At 40.2% G+C, this 21349-nt stretch overlaps 1 protein-coding gene across 1 annotated transcript in view; it reads right to left on the bottom strand.

The window, feature by feature from the left end:
- CLSTN2 (calsyntenin 2) overlaps positions 1-13829 on the bottom strand; it is a 318827-nt gene extending 304998 nt beyond the window's left edge. Inside the window, exon 1 of the mRNA XM_064666566.1 lies at positions 13701-13829. Coding sequence (XP_064522636.1) covers positions 13701-13788 — 88 coding nt within the window. The 5' untranslated portion in view covers positions 13789-13829. The remainder of the gene's footprint in view (positions 1-13700) is intronic.
- Between the last annotated feature and the right edge of the window lie 7520 nt (positions 13830-21349).

The following is a 21349-nucleotide window of genomic DNA, read 5'->3' on the forward strand; positions in this document are numbered from 1 at the left end:
GTACAGCAGAAAAAAATGAGTCATTAGAATATGTAAAGTGAGTTCATAAACTCATTATAGTAAGAACAAAGTCATTTCTATTCAAAGTCTCCACTTTGAACAGGAAAAAAAAAAGAAATAAAAAAGAAAATGCGAATTATTGGTACTTATCACATTGAGGTCCAGTCTGAATACAGAGGAAGAATGGACAAACCTCATGGAATTCCTGCTATAAAAGCTGGGGAGACAAGATGGGCCATGAGTTCTGAGCTGTTCCATGTTTGTTGCATAAGCAGGGAATGGCAGCTGCTCAGGCTGCTGGCTCCCACCTTCACAGACACACACACAGCAGGGCTTCAAAACAGGCACATGGAAGTGAAAAGTCAAATTTCATCTTTGAATGTTATTTTCACTGATCATCAGAACTAACAGATACACAACTGCATGATAAACATTCTATAGACAGCAATTTATAAGTAACATCAAGTTAACACTAAGATATTGCAGTCAGGAGCTGGTGAAAGCTTATTTTAAGGTCAAAAACTTTCTTTATTTCTCTCCTGTCCAGCTGAAGTCTTTAGTGCTACTAGAACATACTCATCTCCAGCAGCAGCCAGGTGTTCTACTGGTCCCAGAGAAGTCTCACTTTAGCACACACATACCCAGACATAAAGCATTGCAAATATCACTGATAAACCTTCTCCATCATTTCTGCAAGCACAAAGGAGCATGATCCCACATGGTTTGTTGGGTTTTCAAACATACTACCTCCTGTATTTCTACTTTAGGTCACAAAAAGTGTGGAACATTGCTTTCTACAAAGGCTATGAAACATGGTCAACAGTTTCCAGTAGACATTCTGAACTTCTGTGTGCAAATTTGCAGATTATCAAGGGGCTGCACACATGGACTGATTCAACTTTCCTATAGTTAGCAGAAAGGTCCATTGCCTTCCATGAGATCTGATGTACCACTGAAAACACGCCTACTTCACAGTAATAATTTCCCTTCCAGAAATACAAGCACACCCCTTTTCTCCAACTGTTATAAATACTGCTTTTGGGCAATTTGACCAGTCAATTTTTTATGAGGACTACAGGGGAACTCATTACCCTCCCAAGGCAGGTCCAACTGTTGTTCTGAGATATGTGTCTTGGAAAGTGTATGAAGAGCCTTTCATTTGAAGGACAGAAATAATTCTCAAAGTTTTGCTACATGCACTCCAAAATTCAGACCAGAGCACGTTACCCATCTAATGGGTCATACAAAGCTGGTGGCAGTTAGTTCCACTTAATAATGGGAAAATCAAATGTAAGAGGATTTATGACTATGGAAATAAAGTTGTTCTACTACACTTCTCAGATCAAATTTCTGCAATAACAAGCACTAAGTCAGCAGCAAAGCCCTACCTTACAAGATATTAATTTCAATATGTCTAAGAATATGAAAGAATACAGCTCCTATTTCATTGTCCTCCTGCTTCCCAGACCTCACAGAGATCACAGGGTGCTGAGTTTTGATAGACTCACTACACAGCGATATGAATCAGGAAAACATTGCTGAATCTTACTAAATGTTACATTTAGATCTGAGACTTGAAATTTAACGTGGAATAACAAACATGAAACCAGCCAAGGTATTACAGGCCACGCAGGAAAAACTCTGTTTTTCTGTAACCACAAAGTCCTTCCGTTCAAAGTTACACAACCTTTGGAGACTTAGAAGGTACTAGAACATTCCTTAGGATGCAGAGAAGAAACCAAGTGCAGCTTATGATGTCCCACATGTTCCCTTTTCTCCCCACGTGAGGAGTGACTAACACAGCTATTAGTGCTACCCAGGAAAAATGCAAAATAATTCAAAAGAAGCATCCCACTGGTGGTGGTTTTTTGAGTTCCTACTAAGCATTTCCTTGCTTGCCTCCCCTCTCCATCATCAAATTTCTCCTACTGTGCATGCACCAACAGCTGAGGAAGATAGCTGCACATTATACACTGGGAAAGATTTACACAGATTAGAGCCAGAGTTCTCCAGGTCCCAGGTGAATCAACTCCCCTGCATATCTGGCCTTCAGTTCCCTCCTTTGTTCAACACAGCCCTTGTACTCATTGCAGCAGAAAAGTTAAAAGGTCAAAAGGTACTCTGGGGTGATCATAATTTACATCAGAGTAATTGCTAATGTGGAATACTAGTTAAATCTCTAACGTGCAGTCAGCTTTAAAGAACTGGGTTAGACATGATCTGCCAAAAGGAAACGTTTTTCAAAGATAAACTCAAAAATCTCAGAAATCCTTTACAATTATGCTCCAGTCAGCACTTCATGGAAAGTATTTTAGAATAGAGAGAGGTGAACCTAAATACAGACTTAAATTAATTTTCCTTCTATGTCCCAGTTTACCCTTCAGCTATTCTCAAGGTTTCACTAAATCCACTAATCTGCCAATATTGGCAAGTCTTGCAAAAATATATTGGGTTTTATTAGCTTCCAAAGAAACAGAACTGGTCTATAATTAAATTTTGTAACACACCTTATTCCCTTGTCCTAATTTATTTTTAGAATTTGTGGCCTCAATGAGAAGTGCTTCATGAAATCCAGTCAAGGCCAGATACCCCAAAAGTTTACAGAATATCAAAGTCTTCCCATCAATCTGAAATTTTTGGAGACTCATGAACACCAAGGCTCCTGGCTCACAGCTCCTCTCTATCTGTTGGGCTTTGCAGTGCTGAAAGCACTGAAGCCTTAGAAACCCCAGAACATGAATTGCCAACCACTTTACTTATTAAAATACCAAGCTCTTTTTCCTCCTCTGTTGATCTTGCTGTAACTAAACACTCTCTGTTGTACAGAATAATATGTATTTGGAATGGCTATTATGAAAGATTCCTCATACACACCCTAATTCTGTACAGAAAGTATTTATACTGTACAGTTTCAAATGTTTCCAAAGAAGGTTAAGCTGAACCATGCATGGATTTAGCTCTTCATGTTCAAGCGGAGAGGTCAAGAAATCATTACAACATTCCAAGATTTATCCCCCAGTAAATTCCACTACACGTTAAAGAACATATACTTCTTGAGACTAGAAAACAAGAGAGACAAGTTCTCATTTTGTAGTATCTAATTTGGCCCTGGGGGAAAAAAATAAAAAAGTAAATATTCCCCTGAGGGAACTACTTTTTACAGGATATCTCCTAAATAAAGGCACCTCTGGCTGCACAGTCATTTCGCTTCTCAAAGTGAATTATCCTTGATTACCCCCTGCTTATCCTCATACTTGGCACTAAACATTTATGTCCATACTGCACATATATTTTACCACCCCCAGGAGCCAGGGCAGTGTTGTGCAGACACCAGAGCAGGCTGCAGCCACGCCAACACCAGGTTCTCCTGCTGCCCGTTGAGCCAGCAGGCATTCCATGTGCCAAGGGCTGCTCCCTTGTGGAAAGGAAAAGTGCACATCACAACACAGCCGCAGGATTTCTGTTTGAGGGGAAGCTTTCTTTAAAAGAAACAAAACATGGAGAGGCAGCTGGAGGTCACAGAGAGTGACCACAGAAGGTTTGGTTGCCACCTGGGTCCTCGTTCACCTCAAATGCCACTTCCCAACCACACGCACCCGAGCAATGCAATTGCTGCACTCAGGGCAGACCTGCCTCCTGCAGAGCCCACCACCAGCAGATGCCCACACTGATTTAAGAGGTAATCAAAGTAATCAAACTTCAAAAATATTTATAAACACTCAGAAGCCTGCAGAGAACAATTTGAGTTTGCAACTTACAAACTGGTTTGAAGGGACTGTTATTTATTTACCAAGACTGACGTTCTGAAACCTGTGAGAATTTTTATTTTATATACAAACCTACATAGATTAAATTTAAGTTGTAAAAAAAAAAAAAAAAAAAAAAAAAAAAAGAGAGATTCATATTGGACAAAATACCTTTTATTATTAGAAACAGTTGCATATGTAACTAACAGACTGACATTTTTTGAGGTCATGTTGTTTCCACCAAAAATATTCTCTCACAGATATTTTTGCTAATCTTCACAAGTAACTCCAATAGTTTCGGATTTGTGGATCACTACAAATTTAGAGCTGGACAGCTGAATGTTAATACAAGCCTATTGAAAATAGACTTGTTTTGCTTGATTATTTTTTGCAATCACTGGAAGAGGGCCACAGATCCCTCAACACCAAAGACCACTCTTAAAGGAGGCATGCAGAGGAAAGAAAAAAGAACAGCAGTTTCCCAAAATAAGCCTTGAAATATTACCCTTCAAATTATTACATCTCAAGGTCTGTCTTATCTTGTGCCTTTCGCTTCAGCAAAATGCTGAAAAAATTACACTTTGATCTTTCCTGATTTTACACTGTTTTCGAGGAAGAAAAAGATGGAAGTCAACTACAGGTGCCTTCAGTATCCAAAGCTTTTCCACCCACGACACCAAAGCAACAGTTTGAGTCTGCCTTAGCTGGATTTAAAGGCCCCTTCATAATGTAGACTTTTTAAGGCTGCTCAATCACACTGGTTTAAACCTTTCTGGATTTCATTTTTCAATACAAATTTAAAATTCTGTTAACTAAGATCTTAAAAGTTCATTCTTTTCTCCCTAAGCCTGGCAACAATCGCAAATACCATCCGTTCAGCTGCAGCTCAGCAATTTTTAAAGTAGCTCTCAAAAGAAGAAGGGGAAATCATTCCTCAAACACAATTGCCACACAGTTTCTTCAGAAATACCTCAAATATTATTGCCAATGCATTCTGTCATATATTGACCTCTGCTAGTAGCCTTTCTGAAACTAACTCCAAAACAAATATCAGAAACCAACATCATTTATCACACAGAAAACCGAGAGAGCCCACAGAATATTTTAACTTTGTTTCACCAACCCGTATTTCGCAAGCTCTACTTACAACCAAAAATTCAACCCAACTACTGCAAGTTTGCCACACAGTTCAGACAAGGGGAGTAATATTTTCCAGATACAGTCAGACTTCTATTGCACTTCAAACAACCAGGTGTAAGACAAAAACAACCCACAAAGTTACACGGGAAATAATCATTACCTCATTTGTGTTTGTAAGTTTTTGTGATACACCTGCATTACCTTTCCTGTTCTCCTTCACATGAGAGGGAGGGTTTATTATCTTTCAGGGGATATAAGAGTACATTTTCTTAGTCCTTTGGCTTCAGAAGCTGGGAGTTTAAGGGAGAAACAAACAAAAAAACCCAATAAAAACCAAATTTCTTTATAAAGTCCTTGTAAACTGATAAAGGTCAGAGACTTACAGCACATATATAAACACATACACACACATAATATTTATAAGCATGTGCATATAAATATGAGAGAGCATGTGAGAGGAGAATCTAGACAAGTCAGAAGGAATGAAAAAAAAAAACCCAGTCCCAAAATAAGTAGAGTCCAATATTTCTCCTCTATTCTACTTACTCTAATCTTCTACCAATTGATAGATGAATGCTCAGAAAGCAGAATCTTAACATTTACATTGGATTGCAATTTTCAGCAAATGACATAAAGGTGTCCCACTCCATTTTAATTGTCTTAAGATATGTATAGTAAAATAGTAGTAAGGTAAATAAAGTGTAATTGTAATTAGAAAAGCAGACAAATAGTATCCATATTTGAGATATGCAGCTTCAAGTGATCAGTCTGAATTAAAACAGCAACAAAAACCAGCTCCATAAAATAAGTACAACTGAAACGTTGGGAAACCACAGCATTGCTTGTCTTTACTGCACTCCCAGTATTTAACTAGTTACAGACAGGAATCGTGAGGGTGGGATGGAAGACAGACAATGAGAACAGACTGCTTCAATACAGGTACTTTGAAAGCCAACACAGTGAAAAATTGCCACACTTAAACCTGCAGGATACCCATCTTGGCCAACACTTCAATTAATAGTTTTAAGTTGAATGAAAAGCACTTTGAAAAGAACCAAATAAAACCCCCCCAAAAAACCCCCAAGAATTGTTCTATTGACTCAATGAAAGCAGTTATACCATAGGAAGCCTAAGGTGAGAGAGATTAAATCAAACATTCCTCCTGTTTGGATAAAGGCAACTATTAGCAGAAGAACTTTAAAAGCTTTGAAAGAACTGTTTACATTTATAGGAAAACACACAAAGGATGAAACCCCGATTCCACCGAGATACACTGCAAATCTCACACTGATTAAACGAGGGTCAAGATTTCCCATACAGAGACCAAACATCTAAATAACAGCATTAACTGCTGGGAAACTGCAATTCCACACAGAGCCATCTCTAAAATCAATACAGAGAGAAGTCACATTCAAATGAATTGTAATTCAGCACATACACTTCAATTCAAAAAAAACCCACTTTTAGATAACAGGCAAAATCCTCTTTCACAGCCCAATACTCTTAAGTGATCTCTTGGTCAGCTGAATGATCTTGAGGACACTCATTCCTATAAGGGTCCCTCCCAAAAAGGAACCACTTTTGCAGTCTTTTTAATTGGTGCCAAGCTTGAAAATCTTGTAGGGATCCCCCCCCCCATACCAAAACCAACAGCAGCAGGCACATTTCACCACCAAGCAGCAGAACATAAAAGACTTACCAAAAACCCCAGCGATTCCTTAAAAGACATATTTTAAGAATCATCCATCTCCCACAGTAAGGAAAATTTTGGGGCAGGGAGGGCAAATGCCATTTAGATTCAATGTGCCTTAAACACTGAACTTTTTAATTATTTTTTTTTTAATATCAGTTATTGGGAAAGACAACTGTCAGAACTAACTGATGTAGTTACACATGCACATGTACATTTTTCTGACTGAAGTATTTAGGTTGATTTTATAATGAAGTCGCTTGATTTTGATGCTGTATTATAATGCATATTGTTTTACCAACTTACTCTTGAGAACTCACTGCCTTACTCTACATCTGTAAGCAGTCATCACATTAATTTTTATTGGAATGCACACAGCAAAGATAGGAAGTCATTTAGAGTGAACTCTCCTAAAGTGCACTTTAGAAATCTACACTTTAACATTTTTAAACAGTTGCATTCCCCTCATTAATCTACTCTATATATTAAATTTGCAGTTCAGAAAAGGAAAGAAAACACCAGAGCATTACAGGTGTCCTGTAGATGTTTGCTGAACCATTAGGATGCTTAAACACCTCAATTAATAGAAAAATAAAACCAGAAGCTCTCACTCTGCGGTTTTGCAGTCATTCAAAAAAAAGCCAAATTACATGAACAGAGTTCATGAATATGTAAACAAGATGGAAATGAAGGCTCAGGTTCTTTCTTTCTGTTGAAAACTCTACTGTTGTAGGGTTTACTCAGAGGAAATAATTGCATCATGCCCCATTCCAGGATCCTGGCACACACCAATCTTACACTGCAGCCTCACGAAACGTGGGATGCAAAAGGAATTGTGAAGTTTTCTTTGGAGTTTGTACCACTTCCTATACCATACACTTAAGTATGTAGGCACATATGTATGGATACAGAATTAACTTTGTTTAAGGCAAACACAGAGCACACATATATACATGCTTTGCTAGACACATTTTCTGCACACTACGTGAATCACACACAGACATCCTGCTCTGCCTTTCTGCAGGAACCAACCTGGAGGACAGGGAGGTGTATGATGCTGCAGAAAGTACTTTATATATTTCAACATGAAGTGACAGACAAGTAACCCTCTGCCCCTATGTACAGAGGCAGATGTAACAGCTCCTCGAGTCACGCCACAAGCATCTCTTGCAAAGCTCCTTCTAACTTATTTTCACAAATACCACTTCTGAATGACAACTTCTCCACTTTTAAATAATCACAACTAAACTCATAGATAAAAGTCTGACCAACTTTAATCAGAGAATATTTTCTTTCTAAAATAATAAATCCTTCTCAAGTTTGACACCGGGCTCCTTTTCCCACTTCTTCAAACTGTTTTCTCATTTTACACTTATTACTTCAGCTCATGCTCTTCAGACTAGTTTCACCTGCTCTGTGATTCTCAAGTTTAACAGACTCAGATTCCAAGTCACTCCCCTTTCTACCTCTGCTGCAATTATCAAAGGTACCAACACAGGATTTATTATGGGCTTGCCAGTGTACTACTTAAAACCCACTTTTGTGGAAATTAAAAGAAGCATGCTAAGTCTCAACTAAATCAGGATGGTCTTTAAAATCCACAAAAAACCCATTACAAAACACTACAATTTTTGTTCTGCAATTAAATAAATTTCCTAGGTCTCAACCACAGGAAAGCTGCAGGAGAACTAGGGACACCTGAAGTTGGTATCCTTGCCTTGGACAATGACCAACTGCAAGCACCTATGGAAAAGAAAAGCACAGTGGGTAGTTTGAAACTCAGGTTTTGGGATGATGTTCTTGTATCCTTTCTCATCCCTACCCAAAAGGTCTGGTCCGCTATACATGCTGATATTGTTCCAAACTGTTCCTACAGCTCTCCAGGTAAATGTACTAAAAGATCAGGACAGAAGCTTTTCCTAAAGTTTACCCTGAATGTTTCCTAGTGCTGTTTATTTTCTGTCCTGCCCACAAGAGTATGGAGAACACAATTTTATCCACTGCTTTGCAGGAGCTTTTTATATACCTGAAAACCATTTGCACGTTCCTCAATTCCTTTCCATTCAGCCAACAACTCTTTCAGCATGTCAGGTCACTTATCGCTGACTTATCAATCTCTCTGTTCTCTGTTGGAACCAGCTCTAGCTGGTCCAAGTTCTACTTGAAGTGCAATATCCAAACCCAGGGATTTTTCTCCAGCTCAGTCTGGAATAAGGAATGTATCTTCCAACTCTGCTGCCGTGTTCTAAGTTATCCAGCTAAAATTAATTGCAACTGGTTTGAAATCTTTTTTTTTTTCCTGCTAATTTCTGCTTAATAAATCAAAATGGATAAGATATTTGAGAGACTGATAAATCACCATTTGAGCAGAATCACGAGGAAAGCCCGAGGTAGGTCAAAGACCCCATGTGGTACATATCACCTACCTGTTATTTTCACACTCTTCTTTTTTAAGGACACCAGAGGGGGGGAGAGAAAGCTCTCCAAGAACACTTAGTTCATGGTCCTCTCCATAGACAAAAGAAATGTAAATTTAAACCAGGGCAAATCTCACTGCTATTGGGCGTGTCCTTTAAAATTACATTTACACGTTAAGTAACATGAAACATATTTTGGATGTTTGGACTTGATTATTTGCCATATTTGCTAAAACAGGCTATAGACAACAGGGGAGTCCCCTTGACACCAGCAAGTAGCTTGCTATAGAATCGATGCATTTTATCTTCCATTTTCCCATTGTTCATTTCAAAGCAGGGAACTGTCTATGCTAAATGAACGCTTAGCTAGACCACTCAGACACTCTAGAGGAGCCAGGCAAGCGATTTGCTGCCTTCTAATATAACCTTCTTGGAAACAAAAGAAACAAACAAACCACTTTGAGGCAACTAAGTCAAAATAAGGACCAAGAGGAGGCCAGGGGTAAGTGTACAAAGGAAGGAAGTGCATTTGAAGCCAGATTTAACCTCTGAAATGACTTTCCAGAAACATCCTGTCAATCTGACAGAGAAAATCTGATACACAGAAAGTGTAGGAGAAAATGTACCCTCTAACGTTTTTATCAGATATTACATAACATTGCTGTGGAACTATATTTTCAGGAATCCTAGGAATAATATGTTTTTGATAACATAACCAAGCTATAACTGTATGCAAGTAGTAATTTGCACTCTGCTTTTTTAATGCCCGCTGGATGCACAGGAGTACCAGATCACCAATAATTTTTTCCAGGTAAACAGTAAATAATGAAAACAAAGGGACAGCACCTCTAAGAGCTTCCAATCGCCTTTCACACAAGTCTCCAAATCATTAAGCTGACAAAAGAAAACTGAGGACACTTAACCGGGCAATTTGGCCGTGAGAAGGTGCATCCAGGTACTGATACAACCCTCAAAGGTCTAAAGTGGTCACTTCACGGGGGGAAAAAAAAAAAAAAACAAACAAGTGATGAAACTCTTACCGCAAATTGCTCTCATGCCATTTAATGTTTGGTGACAGAAGACACACCTTACAGGGTGTTCTTTACGTGGCACACACTCTGCTTACAATTAAAACAGACTTGGGAACCTCTGAAGCTCTTAAGTTTCTGGTTTTGGTAGCCTTCCAAATAATGCAATTAAAATAGGTAAACAATTATGGCTGGTAAACATTCTGCAGTTTCATAGTGACAACTTAAATATAGTTGTCAGTCTTCTATGCTGAAATACCTGAACACTAAAGCTGTTATCAAACACTCTGACTTCTGTCTTTTGAGACCTCTGAATCATTTCATTATCTTGACACCCAGACTTCATAATCAGACAAATCTTTTATCCTATGAGACAGAAGAGTCTCACGAGCTGCTTTTCAATCAAAACACTCTAAAAAAAAGATTATTCCTAGCTCAATTTATTAATAATAATAAGAAGAAAGGGAACATGAAACCTTTTACATGTCTTTACTGGGGTTTATTGGTGAGCTACAGGAAGCACCTGCAACAGAAAGCGAGGTTGCTTCATCTCCCAAGTTTTGAGCTAAGCATTCCTTCTCCTGTATTTTGGATGAGGTTGAAAAGAAGGTTCTTATTTTTCTGTCTGAACTGATAATGAAAAATATTTCATTATTATATACTATGAAAAGGAAATAAAAAAACCCAAAACACGGTGTGATGCAGAAAAATTCAGACACTAGGATCTGTTTAGTGTGTTCTCAAAGATTTTCCTTCAATTCCTTCCCCCCAGGCTTTGAGCTTTCTTTTATGCTGAATATGCTGGCTCTGTCTCCCTGGGTTAGTTGTTTTTCTACTGCTGATAGTCATATCTGATATATTCACATAATAGACTTGCCAAGTGGGACTGAATGTTCCAATGATTTGGAAATGTCCGCAGTGACTAAGACATCAAGTTTTGCCCATGTAATTAGTTTAATTGGAATCAAATATTCTTAGTTATTCAGTAATTGAGAGGCTTTCAGCTGTACTTACAAATTAAGATTAAAATGCTGTTTATGGTAACAAAGTTAAAATACAGTGAAACTTAAAAGGTTGATTTATTTGGTCTCACAAGAATTTTGGATATGGCAACCCTTTTAGGACTTCACTGAGTAGTCTAATTGTACATACTAGAATAAGAGAGTAAATTATTTAAGAGATCAACCTTACGCAGAGATCTGTGGAGAGACAGAAAGAAAAAGTGAAGTGCTGCAGGTAGTATTTCTCTCTTCCTGTGACCACATGGACCTATGAATTTTGAACGTGCTGGGGAAAAAAAATCCAAAACCTTCTCTTTCAGCATATTCTATTTTCCATAACTGAAGACCATGAGAGACAGTTCAGACAGTTTCCAGACATCACTAATGCAATTCCAATAATGCAGAAAGGGTGCCTCTCCGCCTTATTGAGCAAAGCTGTCTGAAAATACTTTAAAGAAATAATTTTTCTGTCAAAAACAGTGATTTTACTAGAACCTATGATAAAGATCTCAGTGTCAGCAACCTGGTAGAAAGCTAACAAAGCCACAAACTGCATATGAATGTTTAATACACAGATGAAGTTCTGTAACTGATCAACTACTAAACATTCTGACCTTACCTCTTATATTTCTTTTTCCATGGAAAACTTTAGAGAGTCTTTGTGGTATTTTTCCCCTTTCTATCAAGAGTAAACAATTTTGCGCAGCCTAAAAATATTTTGTGAAAGACATTTTTATTTTCTACTGAGTGAAAAGTGAGAACCGGGTACAGTTCCTGTAATGCTTCTCCCCATCCTCAAAAAACATGTGAGGAAGGAGGGGCGGAGGGTGGTCGGTTTTGTTTTTAAAATGAGGAGCAGTAGAGCACTGCAAAGTAGATGAGATAGGATGAGAACCGAAATCATTATCTCTGATTGTCTTTGCTCCTCTCTACAGCAGGATGCTTAAGGCACCGGAGGAGCTTTGTACATCCCACATCCTGCCTGCACCTCCAACCAGAACGCACCCACCTTCAAGCTGGAAGTCTAGACTATGGTTACAGTATCTAGCTTTGCAATTGTGTATATGAAATACCCACTGAATGCGTTTTTATTTAACGTCTGCTTACTATAGAAAAACAGAGCAAGGAGAAAGTCGCACCAGATTCTTACAGAAATAAACCCTGTTTTTCTTTCCTCTACTGATCGTGTGGGAAAGAAAAAAAAAAAAAGGAAGAGACCACAGAGATAAGTGTATCAGATGTCAACTGCATACAGAGCCAAGATATGATACTTAATTTATTAGTGCTGTATATTAGCCTTTGATGACATCCGATTTTAAGAAACAGGGTATTTAAAGGAATAAGTGAAAACTTAAAGCGCTTGAATATCGGTATAAATAACCGAAAAATGCCTATTTTAAAACACTAAATACTGGCAGATTGTACCTACTCTTATCCAAAAATGCTCTTTGCAGCCCTCCAGTGGTCAAAGACACAGCAAAACACACCAAGAAAACGACTCCGATTTGCTTGATGAACTACCGGCAGCGTTTAAAAGACATCTCCCACGAAATAAAAGCTCACATCTTTGTCTAAAGAAAAAAATCCATATAGAGGAGATAACGACCTTAAATTACATTAGAAAGTAAACAGCAGGAAAATAATTCTCCTGTATCGAAAAATGTTGCATGCTTTTTTTTTAATCTGCCCAGAAAACCGTGTATCCCACCAGGACATCAAGGTATGTTGGGTTCTTAACAGAAGTAGCAATTCTTTTCCTGTAGTCATCTTCTGCTATTCATACAGGTAAATATAAAGAAAGTTAAGCATTGATTTCCTGGAAAGAATAACTTTCCTCACAAAGTTCGGACTCGAGCGGTTTGGCTTTTTTAAGAAAACAAACAAACACACCCCAAACACTAAAGTTTTCTGTTCTCTCTCTCATATGTTCATAAGAGAAATAAACGATAAAGCCTCATATAAAAGTAAAAAGAACCGAAACGTTTTAAAATAATATAAAACAAACCGAGACAGAGTTCCCAAAACTAAGTTTCTAAAACTTGGGGCTAGACAGTCAGACACCACAACTGCAAGGAAACAATGGCAAGGGAAAACAAAACAACCAGAAGCAAGAAGCCCCCGACACCAGTGAGCGCGGAGCCTTTGACCGGGGCAAGGCTGGCTGTCTCCGGGAGGACCGGGCGGATCGGGGGAGCGCTGCGGAACAGCGACAGCTCCGCCACCCCTGCGGCAACCTGCGCGTCCCTCCCGCGGCGGGACCTGCCCGCGGGGTCACCGCGTGTCACGGCCTCGCGGAGAACTTCACAGCCACCGCCTTCTCCTCTCGCTCCCCTCCTTCCAGCCCTTCCAGCCGGACCCGCAGACTCTCAACCCGGGCGCGATCCGCCGGGCTCCGGAGCGGCCCCGCAGCATCACCCGCAGCGGGAGCGGCTCCTCCCGCCCAGCCCGGCCGCTTCCAGCATCCTCGGCGGGCAAAAGTAGCGGGCGGCGAGTTGTCCGCCCCCGCTGCCGACCCGCGGAGTCCCCCGCCCTCCCAAACTTTCTGCCCGTCCCCGCGGGAGCGGCGGTGCGGCGGCCCCCGTTCGGCCCGGCGAGGAGCCGCCGCGCTCCCCCGGCCGGCCCCGGCGCTCGGTCGCTGCCCGCGGGCAGCCGCGCCCCGGCCCGCCCGCGGTACCCACCTTTGGCGGCGAGGAGGCTGCCCAGCCCCAGCGGCAGCAGCAGCAGCGCCGCCGGCCCCCAGCAGCCGCAGCAGCGGCGCCTCCGCATCCCCGCCGCGGCGCCGGCCCTGCGCGACTGCTGCCGGCCGCGGCTCTGAGCGGGGCGAGGCGGCGGGCGGGGGCTGCTGCCGCCGCGCCGTCATTCGCCCTCCCTGCCAGCGCCGGGGCGGCTCCGGCCCCCGCCCCGGGACCGCGGCCACGTCACGGCGAGGGGAGGCCCCGAATATTCATGAGCGGGGGCTCCGCCGGGAGGGCCCGCCCCGCGCACCTGCCCGGCAGGTACCGCTCCCCCTCCCCGAGCTGGGGACGCAGAACGGGGACAGGAGAGCAAGGACGTGGATAGCGGTGGGCAGTGAGGGAGACGGGACGGAGAGAGTGAAAACAGGGCTTTGCTGAGGGATGCAAAGGGCACCGGGACAGGAGGACACAGAGGCGATGGTGGAGGAAAGGGACAGAGCAGAGAAGATAAAGTAACAGTTCAGTAAACTCGGAGGGAAACAGGAGACCTCGGAAAACCAAGGTGGGGAGAGGACATGAAATGCTGTTATCGGAGGAAAAGGAGAAATCGCAAAGGTTTTGGTAAAGGGGAGAAATGAACAAGGAGTAGGCAAGACTTCAAACCTTAGAGACAAAGGCTGCGCTGGAGCAGTGCAGAAGGACCATGGGATTGGGCTGTGAAGGCAAGGAAAGCCATGTGTGGGGGCTCAGAAATTCTGTCCAGGTGCAACTCATAATCAGGAGTGCAGACAGCTGAGATGGTGTGGAAGGAAAGCGCCGGAAAACATGAGGACACTCACCTGAAGATAATACACTAGATTAGCTGTAAGATTTTAGCTACATACAAGCTGTGAGAGCACAAGGGATTATTGCAGGGTACCTTACGCCCTGCAGGGTCGCCTCATTTGTGCTATATCCCATAAATTGCTCATCAAAGCCACCTATCTCTGGAAAGCGAGTACTCCCAACGGAATCACCACTCCAAAGGATGCTCGTTAATCCCTTGACTCTGGGAGACTTGTCAGTGTGACAGAGCGAGCTCAGGCTACTCTCATGAAATGGAAGGAGTGTTACCTGAATACCACCTGCCAAAGAGCAAGAGCAGGGCTGTCCCACATAACACCATGTAGCACTTCACCAAAGACATCACAGTCAGTGAATAAAATCAGCTAGCTTTGGGTCTCTGTCATTATTCTTTTCCATTTCTTTCTCTATATGTACTGCTGGAAGCATGATTCGTTGAGCAAATTGCTTTGAGTAGATGGAATGTAAGATTCCCTCCTCCTCCTTCTGTCCACACAGAGAAAAAGTGGGATGGGACACAGAGACAAGAACCCAAGCTCTTTTTCAAACCTAAGATGTAATGCTTCATCTGCTAAGGAAGGAGGCTGGAAATACACATTTACTGGCAAAAAAAAATGATTCACATTATGTTGGGTTAGGACAAACTTCTAAAGCTCTTTTTGGTTGCTCATCTAATTAGTTAGGGATTCTGCTTTCCCGTAATCTCTGTTGTGAGCTGGAATGGAACAGTGTATAGAAAAAACAGAGAAAATCTGCAGTAATCTTGGCAATAACAGAAAACTATATAGAAAAAAACCCCAAATTTTGCCAGCATTCACTTGAGAAGGGATTTTTTTACAAGGAATTCAGCTATTATAAGCCATTCTCTGTTGATCAGGAGGCAAGTCCTCCAGCCCCAAAAGTGTTAAACGCTGCCAAGCAGTGCTGGCTGCGTGTGCACAGTGAGGGTTTCCTGCTAAGAGCTCATGAGCTCCTTCCGTAAGATCCACATCCTGACTGTGCTTCCCGATCCCCAGCTGGGAGCACACCGTGACCTGGCTTGTGAAACCAGCCATGGACATTGCAGCTGAGTTTGTCAAAGGTGCACTGCTGTGCTGAGTGCCCGAGCATCTGTCACCTGGAGGCACATATTAAATATGGTGCAGAGAGGTTTAGCTATCAACACGAATGGCAACGACATCAAACCCATGCGGTCCTGGCCAAAACCGTCCACATTTACAGCAGTGAGACAGACAAAGATTGCAAAGGCATAGACAGAACTTTAAAATCTATAGATTATGTGCTTCCCATTTTTGGTATTATGGAAACGTGTCCTAAAATAAAATAATAAAGAACTGTGAACCTTAGACCCTGATCCAATAACAAATGCTACTGTGGGGTTTGCTACAGGATCTGAATTATGTGTATTTACATACTGAATTCTTGTTTATGGATGACAAACTGACTTTTATAATGTTGAAAAAGATTCTTCTTTCATGATTTCCTTTATTTTTGATGCTTAAATTTTTTTTTAACTAATGGAGTCGAGTAACACCACTTTGTACCTGAACAGTACTGCTAAATTCTCTCTTCTTTGTTACTTAGAAACACTAATATTCACCGTTACATTAAAAACTTTTATTCAGAGAACATGATCATAACAATAGTTAAAAATCTCAGCTAAATATCCTGACCATGACCATGACCTTGGAACTCTCCAAATTTCTTCAGCAAACTGCCTGTCAGGGTTAAATCCTGGCCTGCAGCAGTATCTTGAATTGACACTAGGGAAATTATGATAAAAATAATCTTTACATCTCTAGACTCAAATGGATCTTTCTGATTGACTGTCTCTTGTGCCAGGCCCATGTCAATAATTCGCAGCGAATGCATGGCTGTGACCTTTTCCCCCTTGTTTTAGAATTTCTATTTCACAAGACCAATAAAACACGTCTAAGAAAGTGGCGGTTCTAGACATGTTAATGGATGGATCTCAGGCCAGGTGTAATCCTTCAGCACGTTCCTGCTTGGGACTAAAGAATACATCTCCCTGCTGCAATGGTTCTGTCAAAAATGTATGCAAGCAAAAGTTGAAAGATGCACTCCTTCAGCTACCCAATGATTAGAGAGAAAGAATAAAATGAGTAAAGGATTTTCAACTGGCTTTCTTAAACCCCAGCGAAGGCTGTAGAAATTAATGGACACACTGGGCTGCAAAGCAGCTCACAACAGAAGACTTTATGGCAATTATTTGTTTTGAATTTCTGCATAGTGCCACATCATCATTACTGTTTGTAAACATTTCTATCCATCTACATCCATCTCCTGTATAACACACCAGCAGAAGGCTGTAGAACACCTAGGCTGTCATTCAACAAACAAATACAACCAGGTAAAAGGAAGAAGAGTTTTTGATTCTGACACCAAATACCTATTGGTGAAGCCTCTTCATCTTTTGTACTTCAGCTTCCTGCCTGTGGAATGGGGTAACACTTGTTCCTTTTGATTTCTGTTATCTGGCTTATTTATTTAAACTGTCAAGTTAGCTGAGGAGATGCATCTTCCTGTACATCATCTACCTTGCAAACATGCTTTCTACATACCCCCCCAAACCAGTTGTATTATGGATTGTTAATAATAGGCTCATACTAAAAAGCAATATTTTTCAATTTTAGCTTCCTCAAATACTTGCTAGTTCTCTGTATGAAAACACCCTCATCTGAATTATGTTCCTGTGTTTATATGTACATTATTTCAGAGTGTTAGTCCATAGGTTGTATTTCAAACTTTTCACAAAGTGGGATGTTATGTTATCAACTTCTGATGCTGCTTGCCACATTTATTTATTTACTTTTAAATTAGCAAACTAAAATCTATAGATTTTAAAGTTCCGTCTATGCCTTTGCAGTCTTTGTGCCTATTGCCATGGTTCATACAGTGTTAATGTATAGTTAGCAATAACCAACTAACTAAGCCATGGGAATCTACATTTGATTACATTTAGAAGACATTTATGTATTACCAAAGAAAATGCCAGTATGTTTTCAAGTTGGGGAAACTAAAGGGAAAGGGGCACAAATGCCTTTTTGAAGAAACAAATAGATTTAAAATAGAGCATTATAAAGTCTGCATTTTCATATGATACATAGAATCTTGCTATTGCAATCACAGGGTAGAAAAAATACATATCCCTTTTCCAATAGAATAGAAGTATGTTTTGGGTTTGCTGGTGAATATAAAGAAATGGGTTTTCCATGTGCAGCAGCAATGCCACTGGTGTAATTGATGTTTCCAACAAGCATGAAGCAGGCCTAGGGTCATCCTGATTATTTGTTCTCGCTCCATGGGTTTAAACTTGCCTTGGATGTTATAGGACATGAAGAGAATGATGCAGCATTTTGCTACTGCTACCACAGGGGCCATTGCCTCTCTAGAAATTTGCAAGCAGTTCTCCAGACTTCCTCAGGTCAGGAGCTTTTAATAAATAAGTAGGGTGGCCATAAAGTAGAGCAGAACAAGCAGCCTGAGAAATGAGCATAAATACAAACATTACTTTCCATATATGCTGCAACTGCTAATGTGTTAATTAAACAGAAGAAAATGTACTTAAATTATTTATTCTTAATAAATGAACCACCTGAATAATAAATACATGAGTTTTGCAATCATCAGGAAGTTTTTTAAACAAAAGGCTCTTTTGCGCAGGAAAAAATCACATAAAAGGTGGGGAGAGAACTGTATTTGTTTAAATAACATTAAGAACCCAACCAAAGCCAAATAGCTCTAATGGTGGAAATTAATATTGCTGACAGGCTATTGCATTGTCTCCTACAGTTTGTGTATAATGCTGTAATTCCTGTTTAAGAATACAGATTAGAGCTCTGAAAGGATATTTAACCCTACACTGTCTAATCAGTATTGTGGAAAAGGTGCACCCAGTTCCTCAGCTCTGATATTTGAATCCTTAACACTGAACCTCCAAACTCTGCTTTTGTCATGCTCTTCAATTGCTGGAGACATCCCATCCCTCCACAGGAAGCACACGGTTTTAATTGTAACTTCAAAAGCAATATTCATTCTAAATGTATTATGAACCTTGCTTGGTTTCTATAGTGAGAGGTCACTAAATAAAATCATGTTACATGTTAAGTTAATCTTACTTAATCACATCAAAATAGCCCTTTGATGGACATCTGTGTAAAAGATTCGTGTCTGGCAGAAAATGAAGATGGTAATTGGGTAGGAGACATGACCAGATCTGAGCTATTACCATCATGCTCCTGGATGGGCTTTGGAATGACATTTAACAAGTCTTGACAGCACCTTCTCTTTGACAATCCTGCAGTACTTTTTGCAAGACTGGGGATCTTCTACCCCAGTTCCTTCCTGGCTGATCAGATACCCCCTACCTAACTTCCCCATGAAGTTTTAGTTGGAGATTGTACTCTTCCATGTTCACAGACACCATGATTATAGGCACAACAGTGTATTGAATCTCTAAAAAGACAAAGGAAGGAACACTATTCAGGTAATCACTGATGGAATCCACAGTAGAATGCTTAACTTTGTATTACTCTTTTTATTGTTTTCCTTTTAACGAAAATCAGATTCTCACTCTATTTTAATATTAATCAATGAGGTAACACCTACTAGGTGTTTGCCTTTTCAGTGGTAAGATGAATTACAGAGTACTGTTATCCTTCTTTTGGGTTATCTAGTTTGGATCTTTCATTAAAGACATTATTTTGTGTAAATTAATTAGAATTTGGAAGCAGAGACAATGTGTTTACTTATAGGATAAGGAGACTGTCAACAGAGTAAAAGGAAATTAGCAAATCTATGCCAAATTTTAATGAAGGTAACACAGGCTTTCAACCTTAACATTGAATCTAAATTGGGAAAGATACAGTTAAAATTAAAAATTGTAAATTAATAAGTATTTTGCCTATAGTCAAGATGTAATTTTAAGAAACTTAAACAAGGAACACAGTGAATCAATATTTTTTTAATTCTGTGAAGTCTGCCTTAGAATTAGTTTATCCAAAGGTATCAAACCCAGCAGGTGTAGGACACAACTGAGGAGACATTAATGCCTCCTGCACAACTACAGCTGGAGCTTCCCACATCCACTCATCATAAATTACTTCCTCTTCTAAAAGTGTGGGCAACACAACCTTACCTTTACAGCTAAACTGCTGGCTGTTGTTATCAGGTAAGCTGCTATGATTTTCCTTTGGCTTTTTATTTTTCCCTTACTTTTTTTTTATACTTTTGAGAACGATTTCAATGGAAAAGTAATGAATGATAAAAACATGATTTCAAAATACTTCAAAATCTCCCTTATTTCTTTTGTGAGAGTGTCATCCCTGCTATTAAAAGCCAGTAACCCTTCTCATCTCTCCTATTCTGCATTAGCAATTGAGTCTCAGAACCAATAAAATAGTTTTTATTTGGTTACTGGTAAGATACTGGATGACCAGAGCTGCCACAGGACCTAAATGAGTTGTGAGAAAGGGAACAGATCAGCACCTGCCCTGTGGCTTGATTCAAACAGAAAAGGAAAAATTAATGTAGGGTGCCTGGCACAAATGTACAATGCTCTCCTCAGACTATTAGATCATGAAATTGGTGCTGCTGTACAGCCTGCTGAACCAGGGCCTTTCTGTGGAAACCATTTTTTCTACACTCAAAGAGCCAAAAATGTAGCCTTGTGGAACACTATGTCAGCTCCTCGTGGCATGGACTTCATGCTTGCTGAACTTGGATGGCAGCACTTCAGGGAGCTTAAAATATCCAGAGGAAATGAGAACATCAACATGCCACCAAAACTACAGTGCTCTTAAGTTCTTGGAAGCAAATGCCATCACCTGAAGAAACAGTAAGCAAATTCTTGAGCTCTTCAAAGCATTTATTCCTCCTTTCTCATATTACCTGCCTCCAAACTAACTCCCCTCCTGCACAGTTCACAGAACAGACAGACTGTAAATAGCACAGCAAAGTTAGAGGTGTAAATTGGGGCCCCATTGCAAGGTTTATAGCCCACGTTAATTCATTATCTTCTCCTTTCTGCTTTGTACAGACTTTAGGGAAGATGTGGATCCACCTGGGGACATGAGTGTAGTTATTTTAATGTGTGGAGAGGGAAGAACAGTGAATACTCAAGGTGACCTTTGAAGCCCAACTGAAATGCAATTTGACAATTTTTTAACGGTACTGAAGAGAAAAATTAGAGAATTTCTATCACCCCTGAGGGACCTGTATGGCTCCCATCAGACTGGATAGCAAATTTCTGTAGGATGTTTTTCATGCACTGTGCCTTCTTCAGAACTCTTTCAGCTCTCATACCTTTTCCTTTGTTCTAGAGCTTTTAAATGAACATTTAGTTTACCTTATTCACTCTCAATATTTTGCATATTAACTTTTCAGTTAATCAGTACTTGCTGTTTCTACTTTCTTCTAGTTTCTGTCTGTTTTCTTAATACTTTCTGAAGCTCTAGAACAAAGTGTCAGACTCTAAATTAGTGCCAACTGGCATAAAATCTATGGAGTTTTCACATTACAACAAACATGAGTCATTCTAAACTAACACTTAGACAGCTTCTATTTGTATGGCTTCCCCTTACCAAATCATAGACTTTAAAATGAAAAAAACACACCTTTGCAGGAAAAAACCCATTCTAATACAAAAGTGTAGCCAAGGCTTGGAATCTCTAAGTGGCTATTAACATTCTGCAAGTGCTGCCTTTCCTGGAGTTTAATTGACAGGTTATTACACCAGACTAATATCAAAAAATGTTGATGCAGATAAAGATTTTCCACTCACTATAAAA

The sequence above is a fragment of the Pseudopipra pipra genome, chromosome 10 (genome assembly GCF_036250125.1).
Source record: "Pseudopipra pipra isolate bDixPip1 chromosome 10, bDixPip1.hap1, whole genome shotgun sequence".
Classification (NCBI taxonomy): Eukaryota; Metazoa; Chordata; class Aves; order Passeriformes; family Pipridae; genus Pseudopipra; species Pseudopipra pipra.